At 38.3% G+C, this 21,189-nt stretch overlaps 3 protein-coding genes across 3 annotated transcripts in view; 1 reads left to right on the top strand and 2 right to left on the bottom strand.

The window, feature by feature from the left end:
- Positions 1-317: 317 nt before the first annotated feature.
- PMS2 (PMS1 homolog 2, mismatch repair system component) lies at positions 318-12,120 on the bottom strand. Its single transcript, XM_053957110.1, has 15 exons — positions 12,034-12,120; positions 11,672-11,811; positions 11,001-11,087; positions 9,860-9,962; positions 8,999-9,182; positions 8,361-8,528; positions 6,983-7,080; positions 6,586-6,685; positions 6,245-6,329; positions 5,711-5,863; positions 3,784-4,678; positions 2,811-2,978; positions 2,227-2,327; positions 1,133-1,302; positions 318-748 (listed from the first exon to the last, which is right to left on the bottom strand). The coding sequence occupies exons 1-15, from the start codon at positions 12,051-12,053 to the stop codon at positions 605-607; spliced, it is 2,616 nt and encodes an 871-aa protein (XP_053813085.1). The 5' UTR covers positions 12,054-12,120; the 3' UTR covers positions 318-604.
- Positions 12,121-12,325: 205 nt separating this feature from the next.
- Positions 12,326-15,979, top strand: AIMP2 (aminoacyl tRNA synthetase complex interacting multifunctional protein 2). The gene is made up of 4 exons (XM_053958108.1): positions 12,326-12,476; positions 14,027-14,233; positions 14,744-14,975; positions 15,461-15,979. The coding sequence occupies exons 1-4, from the start codon at positions 12,363-12,365 to the stop codon at positions 15,844-15,846; spliced, it is 939 nt and encodes a 312-aa protein (XP_053814083.1). The 5' UTR covers positions 12,326-12,362; the 3' UTR covers positions 15,847-15,979.
- A 181-nt stretch (positions 15,980-16,160) lies between these two features.
- Positions 16,161-21,189, bottom strand: part of EIF2AK1 (eukaryotic translation initiation factor 2 alpha kinase 1) — a 13,371-nt gene continuing 8,342 nt past the window's right edge. Inside the window, 6 exon segments of the mRNA XM_053958102.1 lie at positions 16,161-16,366; positions 16,822-17,055; positions 17,431-17,510; positions 17,625-17,745; positions 19,420-19,526; positions 20,966-21,065. Of these exon segments, the coding sequence (XP_053814077.1) occupies positions 16,244-16,366; positions 16,822-17,055; positions 17,431-17,510; positions 17,625-17,745; positions 19,420-19,526; positions 20,966-21,065 (765 nt within the window). The 3' untranslated portion in view covers positions 16,161-16,243.

The following is a 21,189-nucleotide window of genomic DNA, read 5'->3' as shown; positions in this document are numbered from 1 at the left end:
GAAGGGGACAATGATAATTAAAAGTAATGATGCCCGACTAATTATTCTATTCAAGCCTTAAACACGGGTAACAGGAAATTAATAATTAAATGCAATATTAAATCTCTAAGTCGTTATCTAACAAAACCCAGCTTTGGTATAAGAAAAAAAAATTAATTTTTGTATCACTTTCATTTTCTTTAAAATTATCATATACATGATGTATAAACATTGAAAACTAATTTTTGGTTTATAGCATTGCCAGGGACTTGAATTCACATTCCACTTCATTTTCAGAATCAGTGTATTTGCTGTAAATGAGGTGCAGCTACTCCTGATCTTTATATATAAATGTATTTATTTTATAAAAGTTTTGGCTGCTGCTCAAAGAAGTACAACACACAGTAAACTGCAATAAGAGAGAAGTTATTTACATGAATTCCAGGATGTTGGTATTGATGACTTGACAGGCATAATAAGGAAACCCTGCTGAATGCCTCCAAGTGCTCTTGCTTCCAACTTGAAGACTGCCTAAAATTTTTTTACTCAAAATAGGAGAATCATGATAAAAGCTCAAAATATTGCCAAGAATTAAAATTTAAAATGTTAACAAGCAGACACTGACTTATTGTGGTGAAATCAAGTCCAAACTAACTATGTGTCTCATAGTAGGCCTTCCATGGGGGCAGTTCCAGGGATGCTCAATCTCACCCATATGGGTGATCAGTTTTCTCATTTCCTGCACATTCAGTGCAGTTCCAATCATCACCTGCAAGCAAAGGAAAAAAAATAATTATTTCCATTTTCCCTTTGCCAGCAGACACAGACCAGAGCAGTACTTCAGCTTTGATAGCAAATAAATTCTGTACAAGGTATTAAAAATAAAAAACACCTACCAGACAATCAGAAGACAAAACCCAGCTAACACTGGGTTCATGAGCCCATTAGTTTGGAACAAAATAAATAACTAGCAGAAATATTTCCCACATTACACTAGATAAAAACATAAGGAACAGAAGGAAGGATATTAGCTGTTGACACTCAGCACTAAATAAATTTGCCCTGCAATACACATGCAGATACAGCCACCTGTACTACATCAGGAAACGTGGTATTTATTTATTTGAACACAAAATTCAAGTGCAGTACTTACAGACTTCCTGCAAGCTCGAGAAGCAAACATCTGTCTGACCCTGGAGGGCCTGCACATCACTCCAGGGCAGTCACTCAACATGAAAATCAGCTCATCTATGTCTTGTGGACCAAAAGTCCAGTTTTTGCTTGTTGGCAACGATACCAATTTCACTCTTTGAGTTACAGGAGCTGGAAGGTTTGCAATGACAATAAAGAAACAGAAGTATAAGAAATTACTTTTTCTTGAGAGAAAAGCTGCGAAACTACTTTAAAATGTTAATATGATGTGATGTGCATATATACTAATGTTTAAATTTAATCTTTTGATGGATGTAATTAACTAACCAAAGTGGTAACTATGGCAGATGTCCTTTTAACATCAACCAAAAAGTTTGCAAAAGCAGGAAGCTCTACTTTCTAACAAACCCTTCAATTCCAAAGAAAAAATGGTTTATGAAACTTTTTTGAGTTTATGTGACAACAGAATCACTCAGGATTTACAATAGTAAGAGACTGATCATTAATAGCATTCTAGACCAAGGAAACCTTGGGATATTCTGGAATGAAGACTATGGAAAAAATGTGTAGTGACTTCCCAAATAGCAAAGTGCTACCACACTGTGTGCATTTTCATTATCCTCACTGTATAAGGGAAACAACAAGGAACTTGCAGGTTACAGAATTTCCTCAGAAGAACAAAGCAAGTCAGTACTAAAGTCATAAGGAAAGCCAAAGAAAATCAGTTACTAATGCTATCTATTTACTTTAGATTACTAGATTTACCACTTGCCCTCATTTATCCCTGCAGATGTACTAATAAAACAAAAGGATTTTAATGTAACATATCCAGAAAATGCACATCCAGTCATGTAACCAAAGAGTAACTCCAGTCTTCAAAAACTTCTGTAAAAAACTGGCAAGATAAATAATGTACAATGTTCTGTTAAATCATGCAGAGAGACCACAGAATCATAAATCTTAAAAAAACCCCATCCTATATACAGTAATGCATCTTATTTCAAATCTTTTGATCACAGCCAAGAGAATTTTTGCATAATAAATAAGATTAAACCTTTGAATCTTTTACTTCCAGCAATTCTGGTCCAAACTCACCATTTTCATTTATGACAAAATCAAAGCCATTTTTTCTGAATATTTCCAGGTTTTCAATCAATACAGTTTCATTTACTGCTGTTAAATTGAGATTTTGAGGCCTGAGAGAGAGAAAAAAAGATGGTGCTGCATAGATACACAGTGCAGAGCATTAAAGACAGATTTCAGAAACAACCTAGAAATACTTAATACAGAGCTCTGTAGTAAAACTTTTCACTCTGCTCTGTTAAAAAAAAAAACTCACTACTGAACAGTTGCTTCCAAGGGTTACTCAGCAGATGAAGTCAGTTGGGCAGCATTCCTTGTTGCAGGATCAGTCTCCAATATCCTACCAAACTGTGGCTTGCTATGAAAGCCCGTGAGAAATCTGTTTGACCACTGACTCACTGCATAGCTACAACTGCACCCCTGGAATTTATGTTTCATGTAAGGATCGACTCTTTGAAACACAGAATATAAAAACCACTTTAGTCTCAAGTGTTCTGAATGTGTGAAATGCTACATAAATATAAATCACAGATATCCTTCTGAAACACTGAATTAAACTTAAAACATGTTATTGTTAAAATACTGAAAATACTTACACTATCAGCTTCTGACCTTGGAGAACAGTGTGCTGTTGCAACATCTCAAAGTTGTATTTCTCATCAGTAGCATGTTGGTCAATTATGAAAAGATCAGAATTCAACTTTGCTATTATAAACCCCAAATTGAACTGGCCAATGATTTCCATTTTTGCAAACATTTCTTTACTGTATACAAAAAATATAAAGGGATTATAAATTACACCCTTACCAGTTATCATGTAAAACTTAAAAACTTCTGTTTCTCCCCTGCAGAACACACTTCAGATTTAAAAAAAAAAACAAACTCATTTAAGCAGGATATAAATGTTGAAAATCTGCCAACCACCTATGAGGCCATTTCTGGCAGAACAAAATCCATCATTAAGATAGGTTTCCCCCATTTGTGATAACAAAATTAGAAGCAGGCAATATGGCAATAGCCCAGGTAAGTAACACTGAAGATGGTGTTGTGGTTTTGAAGACAGCTGACATATTTGCCTTCTTTTCACAATTAGAAGACTTTGCTAACACATTTTTAAATCCAAATATTAACAAATCACAGACACTGACTGTCCCCTGATCACCTGAATGTAACTTATTTTTCCAGGTATGTCTGACCAAATTTCATTCACACAAGGGACAAATATAAGCTATGCAGTCTTTTCAGCGTGCTATCTGTTATGAAATTTGGTGTTTCTCTGACTGAACTGTAATTTACAAGGCTGATCTAAACCCAATCTATGATGTTTGTGGCCTTTTTAGTGTCTTTTTCCACATTCTGTTCAAGTAGTTCAAGTATGTAGTTCAAGTAGCTGCTCTGTCAGTAAAATAACTCAAATAGATTTTTTGTCACATTTAATAAAAAATAGACCCAAATCTAGCAGGTACATGTAGGCCTTTTTTCCACCCACAAGACGGGAATTATATTTTTGCTTCACTAATTTTATTAACCATTGAGCAAAATATATTAAACAAGTGAAAACAGAAATACCTGATCTCTTTTCTTAATTCATCTTCTGCTACTTTATTGTCCCCAGGACTAATTTTTGCTTTAAATCTTCTGTAATTTTCAGTTTCTGTATTTTTCTGTTGTTGCTGTATTACCTTTTTCACTTTTTCTGCCAAAACCTTCATAGAGAATTCAAGAGGCACAATTTTCTTTTGAACTTCCACCAGTACATCCACACTAGTGTTCTTCACTTCAGGATATTTACCTGCCTTGGAATCATCTGCTTCACTTTTAAAGTTTCTACTTTTGAAACGTTTTACTCTTGGGGAACAACTATTGGCTTCTTGAGAAAACTTGTTTTGATCAGTCCAGTCATTCACTTGATCTAGCTTGGGTTCAGTGCCCAAGATCTGAACATCACAGTCCAGTGACTTCTTACTGCATCCAGCAGTTTTAAGACGTTCCTTCTGCATCTGTTCTTCTGTGCTACAGAATTCTTCCTCAGAATTAATTGCACTTTCAGTATTGATGCAGCTTCCAGCTTCTGGTGTACTACATCCAGCATCTGACTCAGAAATACTACAGAATCCAGAATCTGCAGTATCTTCTAATTTTCTCAAGTGTCTCCTTGGAATTGACACCTCTGAGTCCAACTTACGACAACTTTCAGACTTCTTAGTCAAGACAGCCTTTTGAATCTTTACAGTACTCCCAATGGTATCAAGTAACCTTTGTCTAGGGGAACTGTGCTGCTGTTTTACCTTTTTAGAGCTTTGAAAATTACTTTCTGTTGCTTGATGGAGAGAGAATGACTCCCTTAATCTGGCAAGAGTCATTATTCTTTTACCTTCACCACTTGGACTTTCAGTCTCAGAGTCAGAAAGCATGTCTGCCTGAGGCTTTTCTGCCTCTTCAGGAAGTGTCTTCTTCAAGTTCCCTAATGAAATAGGAATACAGAGTATTTCAAGATTCTAAGTTAGCTGGAAACATGAATTAAACTATGTGCTTCAGGAAAAGGAATGAAAAGAGGTAGAAAAATAGCAAACTGCTCAAAGAAGCCCTGAAGCTTCAGACAATAAGCATAGGGCTGAAATGCATTAATATCAAACACAGAAACACTTACATCTTGAAGATATTAATGACATTACTAAGAATGAATTTGTAGCCTCTTTTTAAACTGGAACAGTAATCAGTCCAATCAGCACATTTCTTTATATTATCAAAAGAGTTTAATGACAGAGTCACAATGAAAAGTGAATTGCTCTTACACTTTAATGGTCACTATAAAATTCCATTGGCAAAGTGTTAAGGAGCTGGCACAATAGGCACTTAGAGTATATGGGATTTGCAGGTCATTAGAGGACTTCAACCTCATCAACTGCCAGTCCAGGCAAGTAAAATCCAAGGATTTTACTGAAGATTAATTTAAAATAACAGTGAGAATCAGGCTACAACTGATTCTACATGTCAGCAAAAAGGAAAATTAGAAGGGGCTCTTCTAATTGAATAAAAGGAAGAGAATGAGATGATCTTGACTCGGGAAAGCCATCTTGAAAGACTACACAGTCACAAGAGAATCATCAATTTCTGTAGATAACATAAAAGAATCAAAGTTTAAAATCCAATAAACTCATACTTAATTTTTGTATTTTATTTATGACCCCTTAACCATTCTTTCTCAAAGACATTTTCATTAAAAAATCATAGGTTTCTTTTAGTATCTTGGGAGAAATCTTTTGCAAGTGTTATCAATTAATTCTGTGTGAATTTTTTGCTTACAAAGTTGACTATAAATCCTACTGTGCTGGCATGTGTCATTTCCATAACAATCACTTAATAACTTAGGGTCCTTCTTTATTTTTTGTTTAATTTTTTTTTCATTTCTTCTTTGGGTTTTTAAAAACATGTTTTTCCATCATTAATTCTGTGCCATACATCATACTCAAAACTTCCACATTTTGTGTCCTACCTGCAATATCCAGAAGTTTCTGATTGACATTCAGTTTGTTAACATCACTACCAAACATCTCCATCAGAGAAGTCTTTAGAATTGCTAATAAAAACTTTTCCTCCTGAAGTAAAATTTGTCTTTTGTCAGGAGTTACATTGATGTCAACACACTCTGGGAAAAAAAAAAAGAAAAAAAAACTGCTTTACAAATAAAATGCAATGTTATTGCACAGAATGAGTTCTGGTTTGTGTGCCATTTTGTCTGCAAATCAGATTTAACTGTCTCAACATCCCAGTTTCAAGTTTTCCTGTATGTAAGATGACCTCTTCCTCATCACTTAAGAAGTTATTTTTGAGCATAGAAAAGGTGGAGGGGAAAAATAGTGGAACTACAGCTAGATTATATTTCTCCCTCACCAACTGAGCATTAAAAAATCCTCAGAGTGCAGGAAGTCATACAGATGAAATGACAATATTCTCTAAATACAAATATCATTGAGGAATAAATTTTAATAGCCTTTACTGAAGTTACTAAAACTTATTCAGAACATACCAGAATCTACCCCAATGTTAAGGACAACAAATGGATACTGGTGTTTATTGTGTGAGTGATAAACTTCATTCACAATCTTGACAACCTGCAAAAAAGGTGAAAAAACAATAAACTTCAAAAATATTATCTTCTACTTTGCACCAGTGTATATTAATTAATGTACCAAACCATATATTGTATGATTAAGATCTTGTTCATTCAAATAGACACAACTAAGACAGAAACTTGAGACAGAGGAACTTCTACAACCAAGAAACAAACATACACATGAGCTACTAATCCTGAGGTTTTCAGAGAATATTGAGTTAGTGGGGCTGATGATAGGAAAACAACGGCCTGACCTTGGCTGGATCGCAGGGACGTTGGTTGATAAAGAAGAACTGTCTGTCTGTCGTACTCCTTCCAACACCGTGATCACAACGAGAAATGAAGCCACTAATACTGTTGGATAAATAATGTAAGAGTAAGGGAAAATAGATGAGAAAAGCACGTTTAAGGGGAATGTATTTTATAAGGGGCTTAAGGAAGCACTATTATACAGCACCAGTGAATATGTAAATACACATTTCCTCTCCCAATTCCTTGTCTGACAAAACTGCGTTCCAATATCTACTATGCTGTTCTTGGCTCTTTTCAATACTATAAATCACACCTTTTTTTTTTTTTTACTTTTTTATTTTAAATTTTGTTTTATGGTAAAGTGCCACAGGCAGCAGTGGTTTGTACTTTCCGAATTACCTATAAAGATTTTGTGGCATGTCAGCAGGGTTGAGTCCATATTCTTCACAAACAGCTTCACTAGGAGGAAGCTGAACAAAAGGAATAAGGCTCTGCAACTGAAAAAAAAAGGGAAGGAAGTGAAACATCAAACCTATATAGATTTTTCCCTTCTATTTTATTGTCATTTATTAGCCTTAAAATTTATTTGAGAAAAATGGTGGGTTTTGGTTGACCAAGAGCTGACCAAGACAAACACTTAAAATATCCAAACCTACTAGAAGATCATAGCACTGTTCACTGAGAAACAGAAAAATGCTTCTAAGAAATGCCTGTTCTCATCCTTTGAAATCACAATGTGTGCTTTAGTTATTTCACAGACCCTTACATTAAATGTACACAGGCAGAACAAAATGATTGACAGTTTGACATATATATGACCTAAACACGTTTGATGCTAAAATAAAAGGTAAAAAGAGTAATAGAAGTTTCTTTTGAAGGGACAATAAAACTATTAGAAAATGTGTTATTTGAATCACAAGCTCCCTAAGAACGGTTAAGTTTACCAGAAACATTTTCCCAGTCATGCCACTATTATTTTTCTGCCATTACAGCAGTTTCTATCAATTTAAGTATTCAATATTAAAAAACAGGCTATAAGCTAAATATTTTATTCAGGTAACACTCAATTTTCAACTATGCTTGGTGCCTCATGGCAAGACAAAAGTTATATCTTCCTTCTCATCTTTCAGCCACAGCATGAACAGACTTTGAGATCTCTGTATGGGCACTGTGGAGGGAAAAATTGTTTATCAACAGCCAGCAGCTATCAACCACTCAATATTTCTGATGACTGTAATATACAGTTGTAGGAAGGATGTTTTTGAGCTTTTTTTCATCTCTGCTCTCATTTAGAGGATAACAATTATTTTTATGGCTATTCCTTAGAAAGCATCACAGTCTACAGCTTTACAGGGACTGACTGCAATCCCATTTAAAGGTATCCACAATAAAACTTAGTTTCATAGGAAGAGCTTGCAAAAGTGGATACACCTCAGTTTTCTGGTCTCCAGTTAAGACTTTCACATTATACCATTTTAAGGATTTTTTAAAATTGCTTGTTCTTGTGACACACAGTCCATCTGCTGACATAACAGCTTTTAAAACTGGTTTCAGAGATATATTAAAACATAACCCCATCTCCTAAATAATTTCCCTTCCATAAAACATCTCTGAGCAGAACCAGGACTTGCAGAGTCCGTGGAGGCTGCGGTGTCTCTCCTCTGTCGGCCTGTAGGGTGTACTGCAGGCCAACACTCCAACCTCTCATACCTCACAAGGTATTAAAAATCCCTCCATACAGCTACATCCTCTCTCTTTTCAGTAATAAAAGCAATACCTGCTTTTGTCCAAATACTGCTCCAATGTTCTCCTTTAAACTGGGACTTCCAGCAGTGGATATCACACAGCTTTTTTTCCCCTGGCCAACTTGATTAGTACAGTTAATCCGCACTCCTTTGGAAACAATACAGTAGGCCTGTAACAGCTGGACCATTTTTGCATATTCCTATTGAAGGAAAAAAAATCATATTTATATGAAATGGCTCTTTTTAAAACACAAATTGTATAAACAAAGCATTCAATATCTGCAGGAAATAAAGGGGGGGAGTTTTATCCTTAAAATCTTTACAAGCTACATTAAAAAAATATATATGAAAAACAGTACTTTAAAAATAAATAGGATGTTTACAAGACTGATATTTAGCCACAAACAGCAGTTCCTGGTTTTAAAATGCAGATAAGTGATCATGATAGAATTCTTTTCAAAATCTGAGAATCTGAGAATGTACCTTTAAACCAAAATATTGCAAAGCAGAAGAGAAAAGCATACAAGGAGACTTTTGTTATTTGATTAAGATGTAAGACAGGCATGAAATAGTCTGTAATCAGTGCATTCTACAGAGAACTGAATTTCATTCAGCAGTGAATAAATTCTGGGGGATGACACTCCTTTGAATTGAGAATTTCTGACCCTACCTTTTTGATGTTTCTTTGGAACTCTTTATGCCGCACTGGTAACGTATAAAACAGCTGCTGGATGCTGACAGTTGTTCCCTGCTGTCGTGGGAAAGGAGTCTTCTGAGTAATTCTGCCATTGTGATCAAACACCAAACGAGTCCCAACCTTTGCTGACTTATGACAGGTGAAAATGGTAACATCACTAGTGGGAGGAAAGAGGCAAAAGAATTATTCACTGAGCACCATATTATTTTATCTATTCCTCATGACAAGCAGCACGGAAACTACAGCAATACTATTAATTTTATTAAAACAACTCTTCCCCATAAACAACTAAGAACCTGCTCTTTAGAGTAGTGTAACATTTTCCTAGCTACACGTTCTTATTAGTATTCCTTTCATTCCTCTCTTATAAAACTCAACGTTAAAATCTAGTTTTGCTGAACACTACATTCCTCATTCTAATAGGTACCAGCAGCACTGTGTACAAAAGCTGAATTAAAATGTACAGTTGGTTTGAAAGAAATTTAAGTACAGCTTTAATGAGTTACAACCTAACAACCAACACTTAAATATTACAGTGCTTTATATCAGAGGATCAAATACTCATGCAAATACACAATCTCACCCTGTAAAGATCTGCACACTTAAGTAACACTAAATTCTGTACATAAAATAACCAATTAGGTGCTTAGAAGAATAGAATAATTTTGGTTGGAAATGACTCAGGATGTCATGCAACCTATTGCTCAAAACTGACCTAACAGTAAGGAACTGGAATTTTCCAAAGCCCCACTTTATCAATAATGGTAAACTGAAAGGATGCAGTGTTTTTGTGCATATAGTAAGTTCCTACTACTAAAAAATATTATTAATTACCTTAAGGCACACAGTGAACTCAAAGCTTCACCTCGAAACCCAAATGTTTCAACATGTATTAGATCAGAAAAATCTTGTATCTTTGATGTGTAATGTTTCAGAGCTGGAAAAAGATATTTCAAATTCATATTTCACCTCCAAGTGACACTGGTCTATGCAAGTAGATTCTGTATGCATATCAAGAAGCAAAACACCTTCTGTATTATTCGCTGTATTTTACGTAATGATTAAAGACAAAATACTGCTTGCTTTCCCTTTTTCCTATAAACAAGATTTCTTCAAAATCCTCAGGTGCACCTGCTATTTCACACCTACATCACAGATTTATTCAGCATTATTGGTAGAAGCTCTACAAGATGCCTCAGAGCAGGACACAGTACCTGCCTCTGCTGCTGCTGGACCTGTCACAGATTTTGTCCTGCCAGAAAACAGCTGCAGCCTGTGCTGTGCATGGTGGACAGAGGACAAGCACAAACCCAGACCACCACAACAGCTGAGAAGGACTCAATCCACACCATCAGTGCAGCACCAGGTAACAAACTGACCTAGCAGCAGCACTCCTGAACTTTCACTGTGCTGGAACAGCAGCAGATTGAGTTTCTGATGTACCAAAAATGTCCAGTGAACACCAAAGTTACTGAGTAATAACCTGTGGGGAAAAGATTCCTAGTTGTTTTATCAAAAAAGAAATGTCAGTATTTCTACTGCAGTGGCTAGCTAGATTCATCAGACAGTATTGTTTCTGCTCCCATTTTGTGCAATTCAAAACTAGCAAATGGGAAGTTTGACAATCAGGGCAATGTCAGCTCCCTTTCAGCAAATACCTGAGTTTATAATTCACCTTTCCACACAGCTCAGCTCCTTCAACAAGGACCAATGATTAAACATTAATTAATCCACATGGACGTTTTTAAGATCTTCTCTTCTGTGATTATTTGTATTGCTTGTGCCACTTAAATAAGCAAAGAAACCAAAGACTATTCCCAAGTTACAAGAACTATAACCACAAGAGCACTACAGAAGATGAGTCTAGTGTTGCTCAAGTCTTGCAGGTAACACACACATTATGTAAAAGCCAAGCGGCCACTAAATATGATTAAACTAAATGCCCACATCTAAATTATGAAAAAATTCAACTTACTCAAGCCTTCAAAGTTTTCTTCTTCCACTCCAATTCCATTATCTGAAACTTCTATCAGTTCTGCCCCATGATCTTTAAGTTTTATATCTACAAAATTGAGTCATAAAATATTTTAACTCTTTATGTTCACACATGATGTTTGGTATCAATTCTGCACTTGAAGTCAATTTTTCAAGTAACAGTTTTCCATGTCAAAATTGAATAATAACAGAAAAGAAGAAAACCTGATAGCTGTCAAAAGTTAGGTCAATCTAATGCAAACCAGTCTGTAGTTCCAGGTAATTCAGCTTCACTGGATTTCTGTCTTTGGGAAGTTATCCCACTTATCCCAGCCACCATCCTGGGAGCTCTGGAAACCAGCCCTGCCTTTACCCTGTACTAGCCCAAGGCCACTGGCTGGCACAGCCTGATCACCACCGCTGCACAGTGGTGGCCATACATATTTTTAGTAGCCAAAGGGGCTAGAGATTAAATAACACAATCTCATACGCTGCTAGGAATGCAGCTGGAGTCTGTGAATCAGAACGTTTTATTAACCTGAGGTGTAAAATCACTGCAAAGATGCTTGGCCCAAACAGAAAGTATTTGTCCAGATTTGTTTACATGCACTCGTTTTTGAGGAAAAAGACGTGCTTTAACGCCTATGAAAAGTTATTAAATTCAAGAGTTACCGATGTTGGTAGCTCCGGCATCCAGGCTGTTTTCGACCAGCTCTTTCACGGCAGTGCCGAGGTTCAGCACGACCTGCCCCGAGCAGATGCGATGGACAGACCCGCGGTCGATGGGCCGGATGGCCCCGGCGGGCTGCGGGCTGGGGAGAGAGGGACAGCACACCACGGCGGTGAGAACCGGCAGCAAACCCCACTCAGGCTTCCCCAAGCGAGCCGGGAGGAGAGGCACGAACCAGGGGAAGTCGGAACCGCGCCAGCAGACGGGGCACGGCCCGTGCGAGGAGCGCGGCTGCCGTGAGGGGAGCAAAGCGGCCTGGGCGGGGGGTGCGAAGGCGGGGGCCTGGGCCGGTGCACACACTCACCAGGGCGCTGCCGCCTCCATCGGGGCCGCGGCGGGGCGGGACGCGCCGCGCTCTCCTCAGGCTCCCGCCCCGCTCCGTCAGCGCCGGGAGCGGCCGGAGCGCGCCCGCCCCGCACGGACTGCGCGCCCCGGCCCGGCGGCGCACGCCCGCCCACCGTCCTGTGGGGACGCGCTCCGCGACTCAACGCCGGCCAATAGCAGGAGGGCGGACGGGCGAGCCCGTAGCCCATTGGGTGCCACGCGCGTCAGTAACGCGCCGTTCCGCCAATGGGCGCGGGGGTGGGCGGGCCGGCGGCGGCGGAGCGGGCGCGCGGCGCGGCGGGAGCCGCCATGCCCGCGATGTACAAGGTGCGGCCGCTGCACGGCGCGGGGGTGCTGGCGGAGCACCTGCCCAGCTGCATGTACCCCCTGCCCAACCTGCACCGCACCGCCGCGCCGCCGCAGGTAGGAGCGAGGGGTGGGCGGAAGGACTTGCTTGGCCTGCGGCCCGCGGTGCTCGCCCTGGCGAGGTCAGGCATGCGGCCGCTGGGCCGGTATTCCCTCCGGTGAGAGCCCCAGCCCCTCTTGGGACCGGGAGGAGCCTCCGTTACCGGAGAGCTCACGGGGCCGATTCCCACCGCCTCAGCCCGCAGGAGGGGCCCTGGCCCCGCCTCGCCGTAAGCGGCGCGTCCCAGGGTTAAGTAAAATCAACGCTTTCAGGAATTTCTCGAGAATGTATTTAAAGTCCTCAGTAGTTCTCATTTTGACTTTTCTGGGCTCTCGCGTGTGTCCCTGTCGCGGTTTTTATGTTTGAATGGCCGTGCTGAGCTCCCTGCCAGCCCCGGGAGAGTGCCCGGCAGGCCTCGTTCCGTCCTGCTGCATCATCGCTCTGCTGGCTCAGCTCGGGTTTCGGCCAGCTACACACCCTCTGTTCCTAGTTTCACTTTCTTGTGCCTTAAATAAGACAAAAATGCCAAATACTGTGTTACATAGGTCTAGTTGAGCAGCCTCTCCAGTGCCAGGAATACATGGAATTCTCACAGGCTGCTTGTGGCCAATTTTAGCTTGATGCCATCACGGATTTGCTGTGCCCTCGCCCAGGCTGATGGTGGAGATACTCAGTACGAGTAACTTTGGGTCAGAACTTAACAGGAATGCAAACGAAATACCTTCCCATTGCAAAGTGTGGAATTGTGTACTAACTAAATAATGGTCACTTAAGAGGTCTTCCCTTGTCTTATCTTTGAGAATATTAAGTGGATATAAAGATTTTACTTGGGTACTTTGTTTATCTCTTCATCCATGATAGTTTGGGTTTGTTTAATCCTTATTCAGGATGCTTAGAAATAGGCTATTTGAAATTTTTTCTTTAATGTTATTTTAAACTTGTAGACTTAAAACCTGCCACAGGAATATGTTTTCATCTTCTTTCAAAAGAGATTGTAAGATGAGATGCTTTTGAAGTAATTCAGATAAAAAGCTGCATTGGTATTAACATGTAATAAAGCCCATGGTCTTTTTTTTTTCACTATAATTTATATTCTCTGAAACAAAGACTGAATCCACACAATATACCATCCACCTAAAGCTGCAGGGCTTTTTACTTTTATTAGCTGCCTGATCTATCAAAAAGTTTCTTGTTTGGCTGCTGTACCACAAACTTACAAACTTTGCTCTTCTGGGCTGACAAGAACCTGACAAGCTCTCTTTGATTTTTCAGTCATTGTTCAGCACTTCACTGCCAACTCTTTGTCTGATTTTGACTGTGTTACAGTTTGCTGTAACTAATGGTTTAAAAGAATCTATTAAGCAGGAAGATTTCAGGAATGTATTCAGTACGCCATCTCACCACTCTCATACAGGCAAGAGACTACTGATAGACATAAGCCCATGATATTCACAATGGTCTGGCTATTTGAAGGTGTTTAGTCTTTCAAAACTTAATGTTAAGTGAGCTGTGGGCTATTTTGACCCTGAGCTGAGTGAATGTTTACGTGTTTGCTCTTCTCCTGTAGGAAGAGGTTGACCCATCACTTCAAGCACTTGAATGCCGCCAGGAAGAGATTCTGAAGCGCTTGTATGAACTGAAGAGTGCTGTGGATGGGCTCTCCAAGATGATACAAACCCCGGATGCTGACTTTGATGTAACAAATATAATTCAAACTGATGAATTTTCTCCTTTGACAACAAATGGAGCAGATTTAGATCTGATGCTTGGAAAGGTAAGTTTAGTTGAGCAGTTACAGTGGTAGGTACTTTCTCAACATTCCATTTTCAGGACTGGAAGGGGGCATTAAAACCTGGGACACTCAGAACTCAATACACAGCCTAAAATTACCATTTAATTATGGCCATCCAGATTATAGATACAAACATTTATAAACACTAGTTCTATGTATGCTCATTTGGATATAATTTCAAGAAAGAATAGTTCACTTTTAAATTTCAACAGTTGGTTTTTTGTTTGTTACTAAACTGGAAACTTAAACATTGGCTTCATCTTGGAGTAGAATTTACCTATCATGTCCTTTAATTACATGGCAAGGAAGGAAGATGTTTAAACGTTTACACAAGTTTTAAATGTCCAAGCTTGAATTTATTTACTTGAATATCATTAGAATTTCACATATAAACATGCATGACTATGTACATTTTGGTGTCAAATGAAAGCAATAATTATGAGTGTGATTGGGAATGTGTCTTACCTGCTGAATGTTTTACTTTCCATTCAGGATTATGGAGCCCTGAAAGATGTTGTCATCAATGCAAATCCTTCTCTACCTCCACTGTCGCTGTTAGTGATACACAGTCTGCTTTGTGAACGCTACAAAATATTATCAGCTGTTCACACACATTCATCAGTGAAAAGTGTGCCAGAAAACCTCTTGAAATGCTTTGGAGAGCAGACTAAGAAGCAGCCACGTCATGAGTATCAGTTGGGCTTTACTCTGATTTGGAAGGATGGTAAGAATGACATTTGTAGATCAGTATTTTACAATAGATGAGAAAATGAAACTTGTGCTATAAACCCTTGCACACAGATGCCTTGGTGTCCCTGTGCTGACATATGGTGGATACAGAGAAGCAGGAAACATTTTTGTTCTCTTTTCATAGTTGTGAACCATGCTGGGCCAGAAAAGGAAGATTCTTGTTCACAGTTACTGCTGTTACAAAATGTATGTGGCATTGACAGGGTTGTTTGTACCCTCAGGTTTTGGGTTTTTTTTAAATGTTTTTTAGTTTCTACAAATAAGGTCATTAGAAGAAAAATTATGGAGGATTTGGCTAAATTTTTCAAAAAGTGATCTCTTTATCCCACACGACTGAAAACTGTTCATCAGGTTAATGATATTAACAGTGGTGCTGTTCATCATGGAATTACTGTTCTAGTTAATTTCTTTACTATGTTGGAGTCACTGTTTTTTTTTTTTTTCTTCTGTTAATTTCAGTTCCCAAACCCCAGATGAAGTTTAGCATTCAAACCATGTGCCCCATAGAAGGAGAGGGGAACATCGCTCGATTTCTCTTTTCCCTGTTTGGGCAGAAGTACAATGCAGTTACCTCAACTCTGATCGACAGCTGGGTGGACACAGCCATCTTCCAGCTGAAAGAGGGCAGCAGCAAGGAGAGAGGAGCAGTGCTGCGCTCCATGAATGCTGCCCTGGGCAAGAGCTCGTGGCTGGTGGGCAATGAACTGACGCTGGCCGATGTGGTGGCGTGGTGCGCGCTGCAGCAGACGGGCACTGCCAACACCGCCCCCGCCAACGTGCAGAAGTGGATGAAGTCCTGTGAGAATCTGGCACCTTTCAGCTCTGTGATGAAGCTGCTCAAGTGAGCCCATATCCTTCATAGTGATGTTTTAATCTTACTCCACCTCATGCCTGCTGTAATGTTTGAGTCCTTTCTGAGATGTATTTTAGGTATTACAGTTGGACAGAATCCTAAAATAATAAAAGCATTACAGCTGCCTTTTGGGTGTGACCTTTTTTGTAACTCTTGCATAACATTTGTTCAATGGCTACGATATGTAAATTAATCCTACATAAATACATGCTGTGCTCTTAGTTTTTCCACTGCAACATGTTTCTTTTCTCAGGAGCCTTTGGTCAAGGCAAAAGGATAAATACCTTTTAAGAACAGACAGCCAAATGAAAATGCATTGAAATATTTTATGTAAAAAAAGAAACATTTTATATAACTTAACACACAATCAAGGATAGTTCTTCCTGTAGTTAAACAGGAGAGCCTAGTCTTGTTTGTTCGTCTTGCTCTTCAGAAAGCTGTCTTATTGTCTCCCTCAGCTTCTCTATTTCTTCTTCTTGCTGTCTCACCTTCTGTTGGAGGTTAGAAATAACCTGAAAATGAGATTATAGCTAAGCAAGGATATAAAGCCTTATTGACCTACTCAAATTGTGTTTGCAATCCACTACAGACACAGTGCAGCAGAACTCAGCTATTTTACATTCTTGTTACTATAACTTAAATCCACAAACCAGTGGAGCATGGAAAGGAAACAGGATTAGAAGAATCTACAGATGTGATGAAATGCTTTGAAAGCTTTTCTGACCTACAAAAATACCTCTCAACTGTACAGTTCAGAAAGTTGCCTGAAGTTTATGACCAGCTATCTCATTGCAAAGACACCAGAAATAATACAGTGGCCTAAATACTGTAATCAGAAAAAGAGTCTTAAGAGGAATATGTGATTAAGTTCAAAGCCAAACAAATATAATGCAGGCAGGGATACAAAAGGCATTTTCTTTTTGTGTTCATTTAGGCTGTAAGGGTTAGGGTTACTGGCCCAAGTTACCTGGTCTGTGGTGTGGAAGAGCTCACTGTCCCGAAGCTGAGCTGCTGTTGGGCGTTCTGTAGCTCTCAGACTGGTGAGGAGTTTCACGTACTTGACCTGAGTAGGCCATTTCTTGTAGAAAGTGTGAGGAATTTGGCCAGTCCTTAAATGTGTAAGAACTTCTGTTCTTTCCATTTCTGTTCCAAATGGTTGGAAGAGTTCTAGCAGGATAACACCCATGCTGTACATGTCTGACTGTTAATGGGGTAAAGAGTAAGTTCTGGGATAACTGCTGCTTTAACTCAGTGGGCTGCTTTTTCTCATAAAATCATTATATGAAAAAGTTTCACAACAGTGAAGTTTCATGATTATACGAAACTAGTATTTTCATATATATGAAAATACTACTAACTAACACTACTAAACACAAATCCAAATCTATATACATTCTGAACATATTAAGTTTTGCTTTAACAGCAAATGAGAAGGCACAGTTGATATCCATGTTTCAATAAAAACACTAGGAGTGACAGGAGGAATATTTATGTATTTGCCTATTGAAAGGCTTGATTTATTTCTATTATCTGTTGTGTTAATAGAGAAAAGAAGAAACAAAACAAAGTTCTCTACCTTGAAATCATAGTGAGATCCCTGCAGTTGTTCTGGTGAGGCATAGAGGCAGGTCCCCACTCCTGAAGTATGTGTCAGTCCTTTGAAAGGCAATTGAGACTTAGCAAGTGTTGTTACTCTTGCAAGTAACAGTTTAATGATTTGAATACCATAGAAACTTGAACAGTGAAAGCCATCACACTTTCTTCTCTTACCATTTATCCGTTCTGTCTGAACCCACTGGTCTGCATCATTCCAAAGAAGGTCTTTGCAGGCTAATCCAAAGTCACCTATTTTCACCTGATGATCTGATCCATGGAGAAAGATATTTCTAGGCTGCAAACGAAGACAGAATACAATTTAGAAATATGTCTATATAAAGAATTATGGAATTTCAGCTGTTTCAAAGTCTATAAAATCCAGTGTTTCACAGGTATAAGATGATTATTTAAATTTTTTTAGTACTGGGAGAGAAAAAATAGTCATTGCTGATAAAAAAATCACGTCTTAGGAACACCATTTGGGCCAAAAGACCACATACCTAAAACAAAGATCTAGAAAAAATGGAAGAAAACCAAAACAGAAAAAAAAAAAGATTTAGTGAAAAGATTATGTACTTTTTTCCCCCAACTGAAACTGGGAAATTTGCAGAACAGTAAACACAAACAGGCAAGAGTGGACAGTAAATTTGACCAACTGATGTAGCAGGAAGAATGACTAAATATCATTGGGATAGACATAATACAAACCAAAATACACTTTTCTATATGATAAGCAGCTGCAATATGCCACTTGGTTCTGGGAAGCTGCTATGAAAAAAAAAGCCAAATTATGACAGACTTGAGAGCACTGACTCAAAACTGAAACAGTTTTTATCCATATATTTTGGTTTTAGGACCACTATGGAGGAGAAATGCAAGCATTATGTATCTAGAAAAAAAACCCAACTTGCTCAGGTAGCACAAAGGAAAAAGTTGGTCTTTTGTTACGGTATAAAGGAGATGTAAATAGTTTTAACAAGAGATGGGCAATCTCCATTCTTTTCCTTTATTCAATGCAGATCAAACTTAAAGATGCAGCACTGTTGAGCAAGTTGCTAGGCTTCTCATATCCAGGACACCCACCCACTGGGCTTCTGTTCTCAGAAATTCACACACTGAAAGACTTTCTTAGAATATTATCCCAGAAATTACAGTCTCTGCTAGGTATCTGCAAAATCACCATTAGAAGAATATATGGTGAAACCCATGAGAACTGGCTCAGAAGCAGGTCTGCAGTAACTGTATGGAATTCTGGAATTCTTTACATAACGACCAGACTTTGGACAGTAAGGCCATGATGATGCTAAATGGGAAGGCAAACTGAAAAACTGTCCATCCTGGAACAGCTGACAGAAAAATGAAAATTAATCCAGAGTGAAGATTGAGTGATTTCAAGTAGTTCCAAGCTTCCACATGTGAGGTTTAATAATAATTTCTTCACACAGCTGCTGTATCAGATGCAGAAAACCTAAGTAGGAAGCAAAGTAGGAAAACACACATTCACTTCCTTTCTATTCAGGTCTATCAGTAAGCAAGCAACTAGAACGTATTTTCAAAAGCTAACTGTATGCAGTTAGCAAACTGAAGTGTAGTCAAGGGGATTTGCTTATTTTTGTAATTACCTAAAATATTTTTTTTTTAGGTAATTAAGTTCCTACCCTCGTTAAAGAAAGACTGAAACAAAAGAAAACCAATCTGACCATGCCTGTTCCTGACAGGAAAATGGCTTCAAAGGAGAAAACACCTCTAGAGCTTAAAATCCACTTAAGTCAGTGTAACTGAGTACTGTGCTGGTAGTAAAGAAAGTATGGCACTGTTATAGAGGAGATGATGTATTTTCTCATACGTAACAACTAAATTCTTAAGAACCCAGATTATCTCTAATGCAACTATGAAGTTGCTTTCATTCTCCCATAATGCAAATTGTCTTTGTTTTCTTCAACCTCAAGTAATAATTTGATGAACTTACTTTAATGTCTCGATGCATCACTCCCATGCTGTGGATATAGCAAACTCCTTCTACTACCTCCTGGAAAATCTTCATTGTCCAGCGAGCATCCACGAGATCATATGGACCTTAAAACAATTTAAATTACTGAGTTATGTAAGATTATGGTGGTATTCTTGTTGAATTATCTTTATTTATGCTGTGAAATAAATTTTTAACAGAATGAGCATATTTTAAATATGGATTTTGCCATGCTTCTCTCAAGATACTATTTCTGAATCAGCCAAAAGTTACTAACATCCAAATTCCAAAAAGGAAGGTTCAGGGAATATGAACATATATTGTTCTGAAAAGATTCTTCCAAACCCTATCAGATAGTTCTTTGATTATGAATTTAACAAACGCTTTACTTTCATGTAAGTCCTGACCTAGCATGAAAAACACAGTTCCAGATAAAATCATAATAATTTATGTAGTGACATGCTGTCTGTATTGCTTTGCATTCTTCTTGTTTTGTTCCTAATCCTGCTGCTGCTGTGCTACCCTCTGAAATTCCTCGATCTCCTCTGGCTGTAGCTGTCCTAAATAAACTTAGCACCTCCTGGTTTTGACTGTTTTCCACATTACTATTTTATTAAACTACGTTGTCTCCCTGCTCCCATATTTAATGTGTCTTTTTGAACACTTACCATTTACTCACATTTGGGTTTCTATCTCTTTGTGTCTAACCTATGATAATATTCACCTTTTCCATGAAAATGTGTGAAAACAGCATTTTACAAGCTCAAATGCCTTTGTAATTCTGTCATTTCCTGACCAGGAACATCATCTTTTAGCTCACGAAAGTTAAAATACTATGATTACAGGAGAAATTAGTGGAAGTCAGCTGACAGATTGCTGGTAAACCTCTCTCTGAATGAAAACAGATTTACCTTAATAGTGAATAAAACCAAGATAAAACATTAATCACACATTTTGTTTTACAACCAGATGGGCATAGGCTGCTTTTATACAACCACCCCAGAGAATGGAACATGTCTCTACTGCTTTAAGAGCATTGGATTTGTTCTTCCAAATGTCAACAGTTACTGATGACTGCTTGGTAGGAGGGCATGAGAACCCCCGGTCACTCAGAAAAAGTCAATGTTACATTCTTTAACCTATTACAAATTAACTTGTCTGGATCAAATGATATAATTGTATTTTCTGCAGCAGATAAATTAGCCTTTAACCAGCTTTCTGAGAAGCAGCAGATTCTGTCAATAAAAAACTCTCTTCCAAATAAGGAATATTGCCCAGACACTGATCTCCCCTGGTAACAACTACGCCTCAGGCATTCAGTCATTCTTTTTTGAAGAGCTGTCTAAAACTCAGGAATTTCAATTCTTTTACCAACATCTACCATGCACAAATTCAATACAAGCTGCTATTCGATTAAGTGAATAAAGAATTTAATAAAGATCTGTATTATAAGCTGCTGAAATAAAATAAAATTAGATAACTGCACTTCAAATTACAAGAAAAAAATTACTTGCTTTACAATGAATAAGACAGTGATTAATCTTACTAGAAGTGTCCTCTGATCTTTTATTACGGTCAGCAATCCAATCCCACAAGGATATTTCACACAACTGCATTTGTATATGAAGCATCAAGTGATACTCCACCTAACAGAAAAATAATGGTCCATAATTTTGCCATTGTAACATGAACAGTATTTCCTTAGTTATTTTCTTTAAAGCAAATAAACTCAAAATTTATTAAACAAAAACAGGTACCAAAAAGACATCA

This window comes from Vidua chalybeata, chromosome 16 (assembly GCF_026979565.1).
Source record: "Vidua chalybeata isolate OUT-0048 chromosome 16, bVidCha1 merged haplotype, whole genome shotgun sequence".
In the NCBI taxonomy this organism is placed as follows: Eukaryota; Metazoa; Chordata; class Aves; order Passeriformes; family Viduidae; genus Vidua; species Vidua chalybeata.
The sequence above is the reverse complement of the archived record's forward strand: the minus strand, read 5'-3'. Positions and strand labels throughout refer to the sequence as shown.

What these genes read in the sequence shown, in the direction of transcription:
- PMS2 (XM_053957110.1), bottom strand. Translation starts at nt 12,053, where the DNA reads ATGGAGGCGGCAGCGCCCTG. An exon ending in TGCCGGAGCTACCAACATCG is followed by an intron (nt 11,088 to 11,671) that starts GTAACTCTTGAA and finishes TCAATTTTGTAG; the next exon opens with ATATAAAACTTAAAGATCAT. An exon ending in ATGCCACAAAATCTTTATAG is followed by an intron (nt 6,686 to 6,982) that starts GTAATTCGGAAA and finishes TTTATCCAACAG; the next exon opens with TATTAGTGGCTTCATTTCTC.
- AIMP2 (XM_053958108.1), top strand. Translation starts at nt 12,363, where the DNA reads ATGCCCGCGATGTACAAGGTGCGGCCGCTGCACGGCGCGGGGGTGCTG. An exon ending in TAGATCTGATGCTTGGAAAG is followed by an intron (nt 14,234 to 14,743) that starts GTAAGTTTAGTT and finishes CTTTCCATTCAG; the next exon opens with GATTATGGAGCCCTGAAAGA. An exon ending in TACTCTGATTTGGAAGGATG is followed by an intron (nt 14,976 to 15,460) that starts GTAAGAATGACA and finishes TGTTAATTTCAG; the next exon opens with TTCCCAAACCCCAGATGAAG.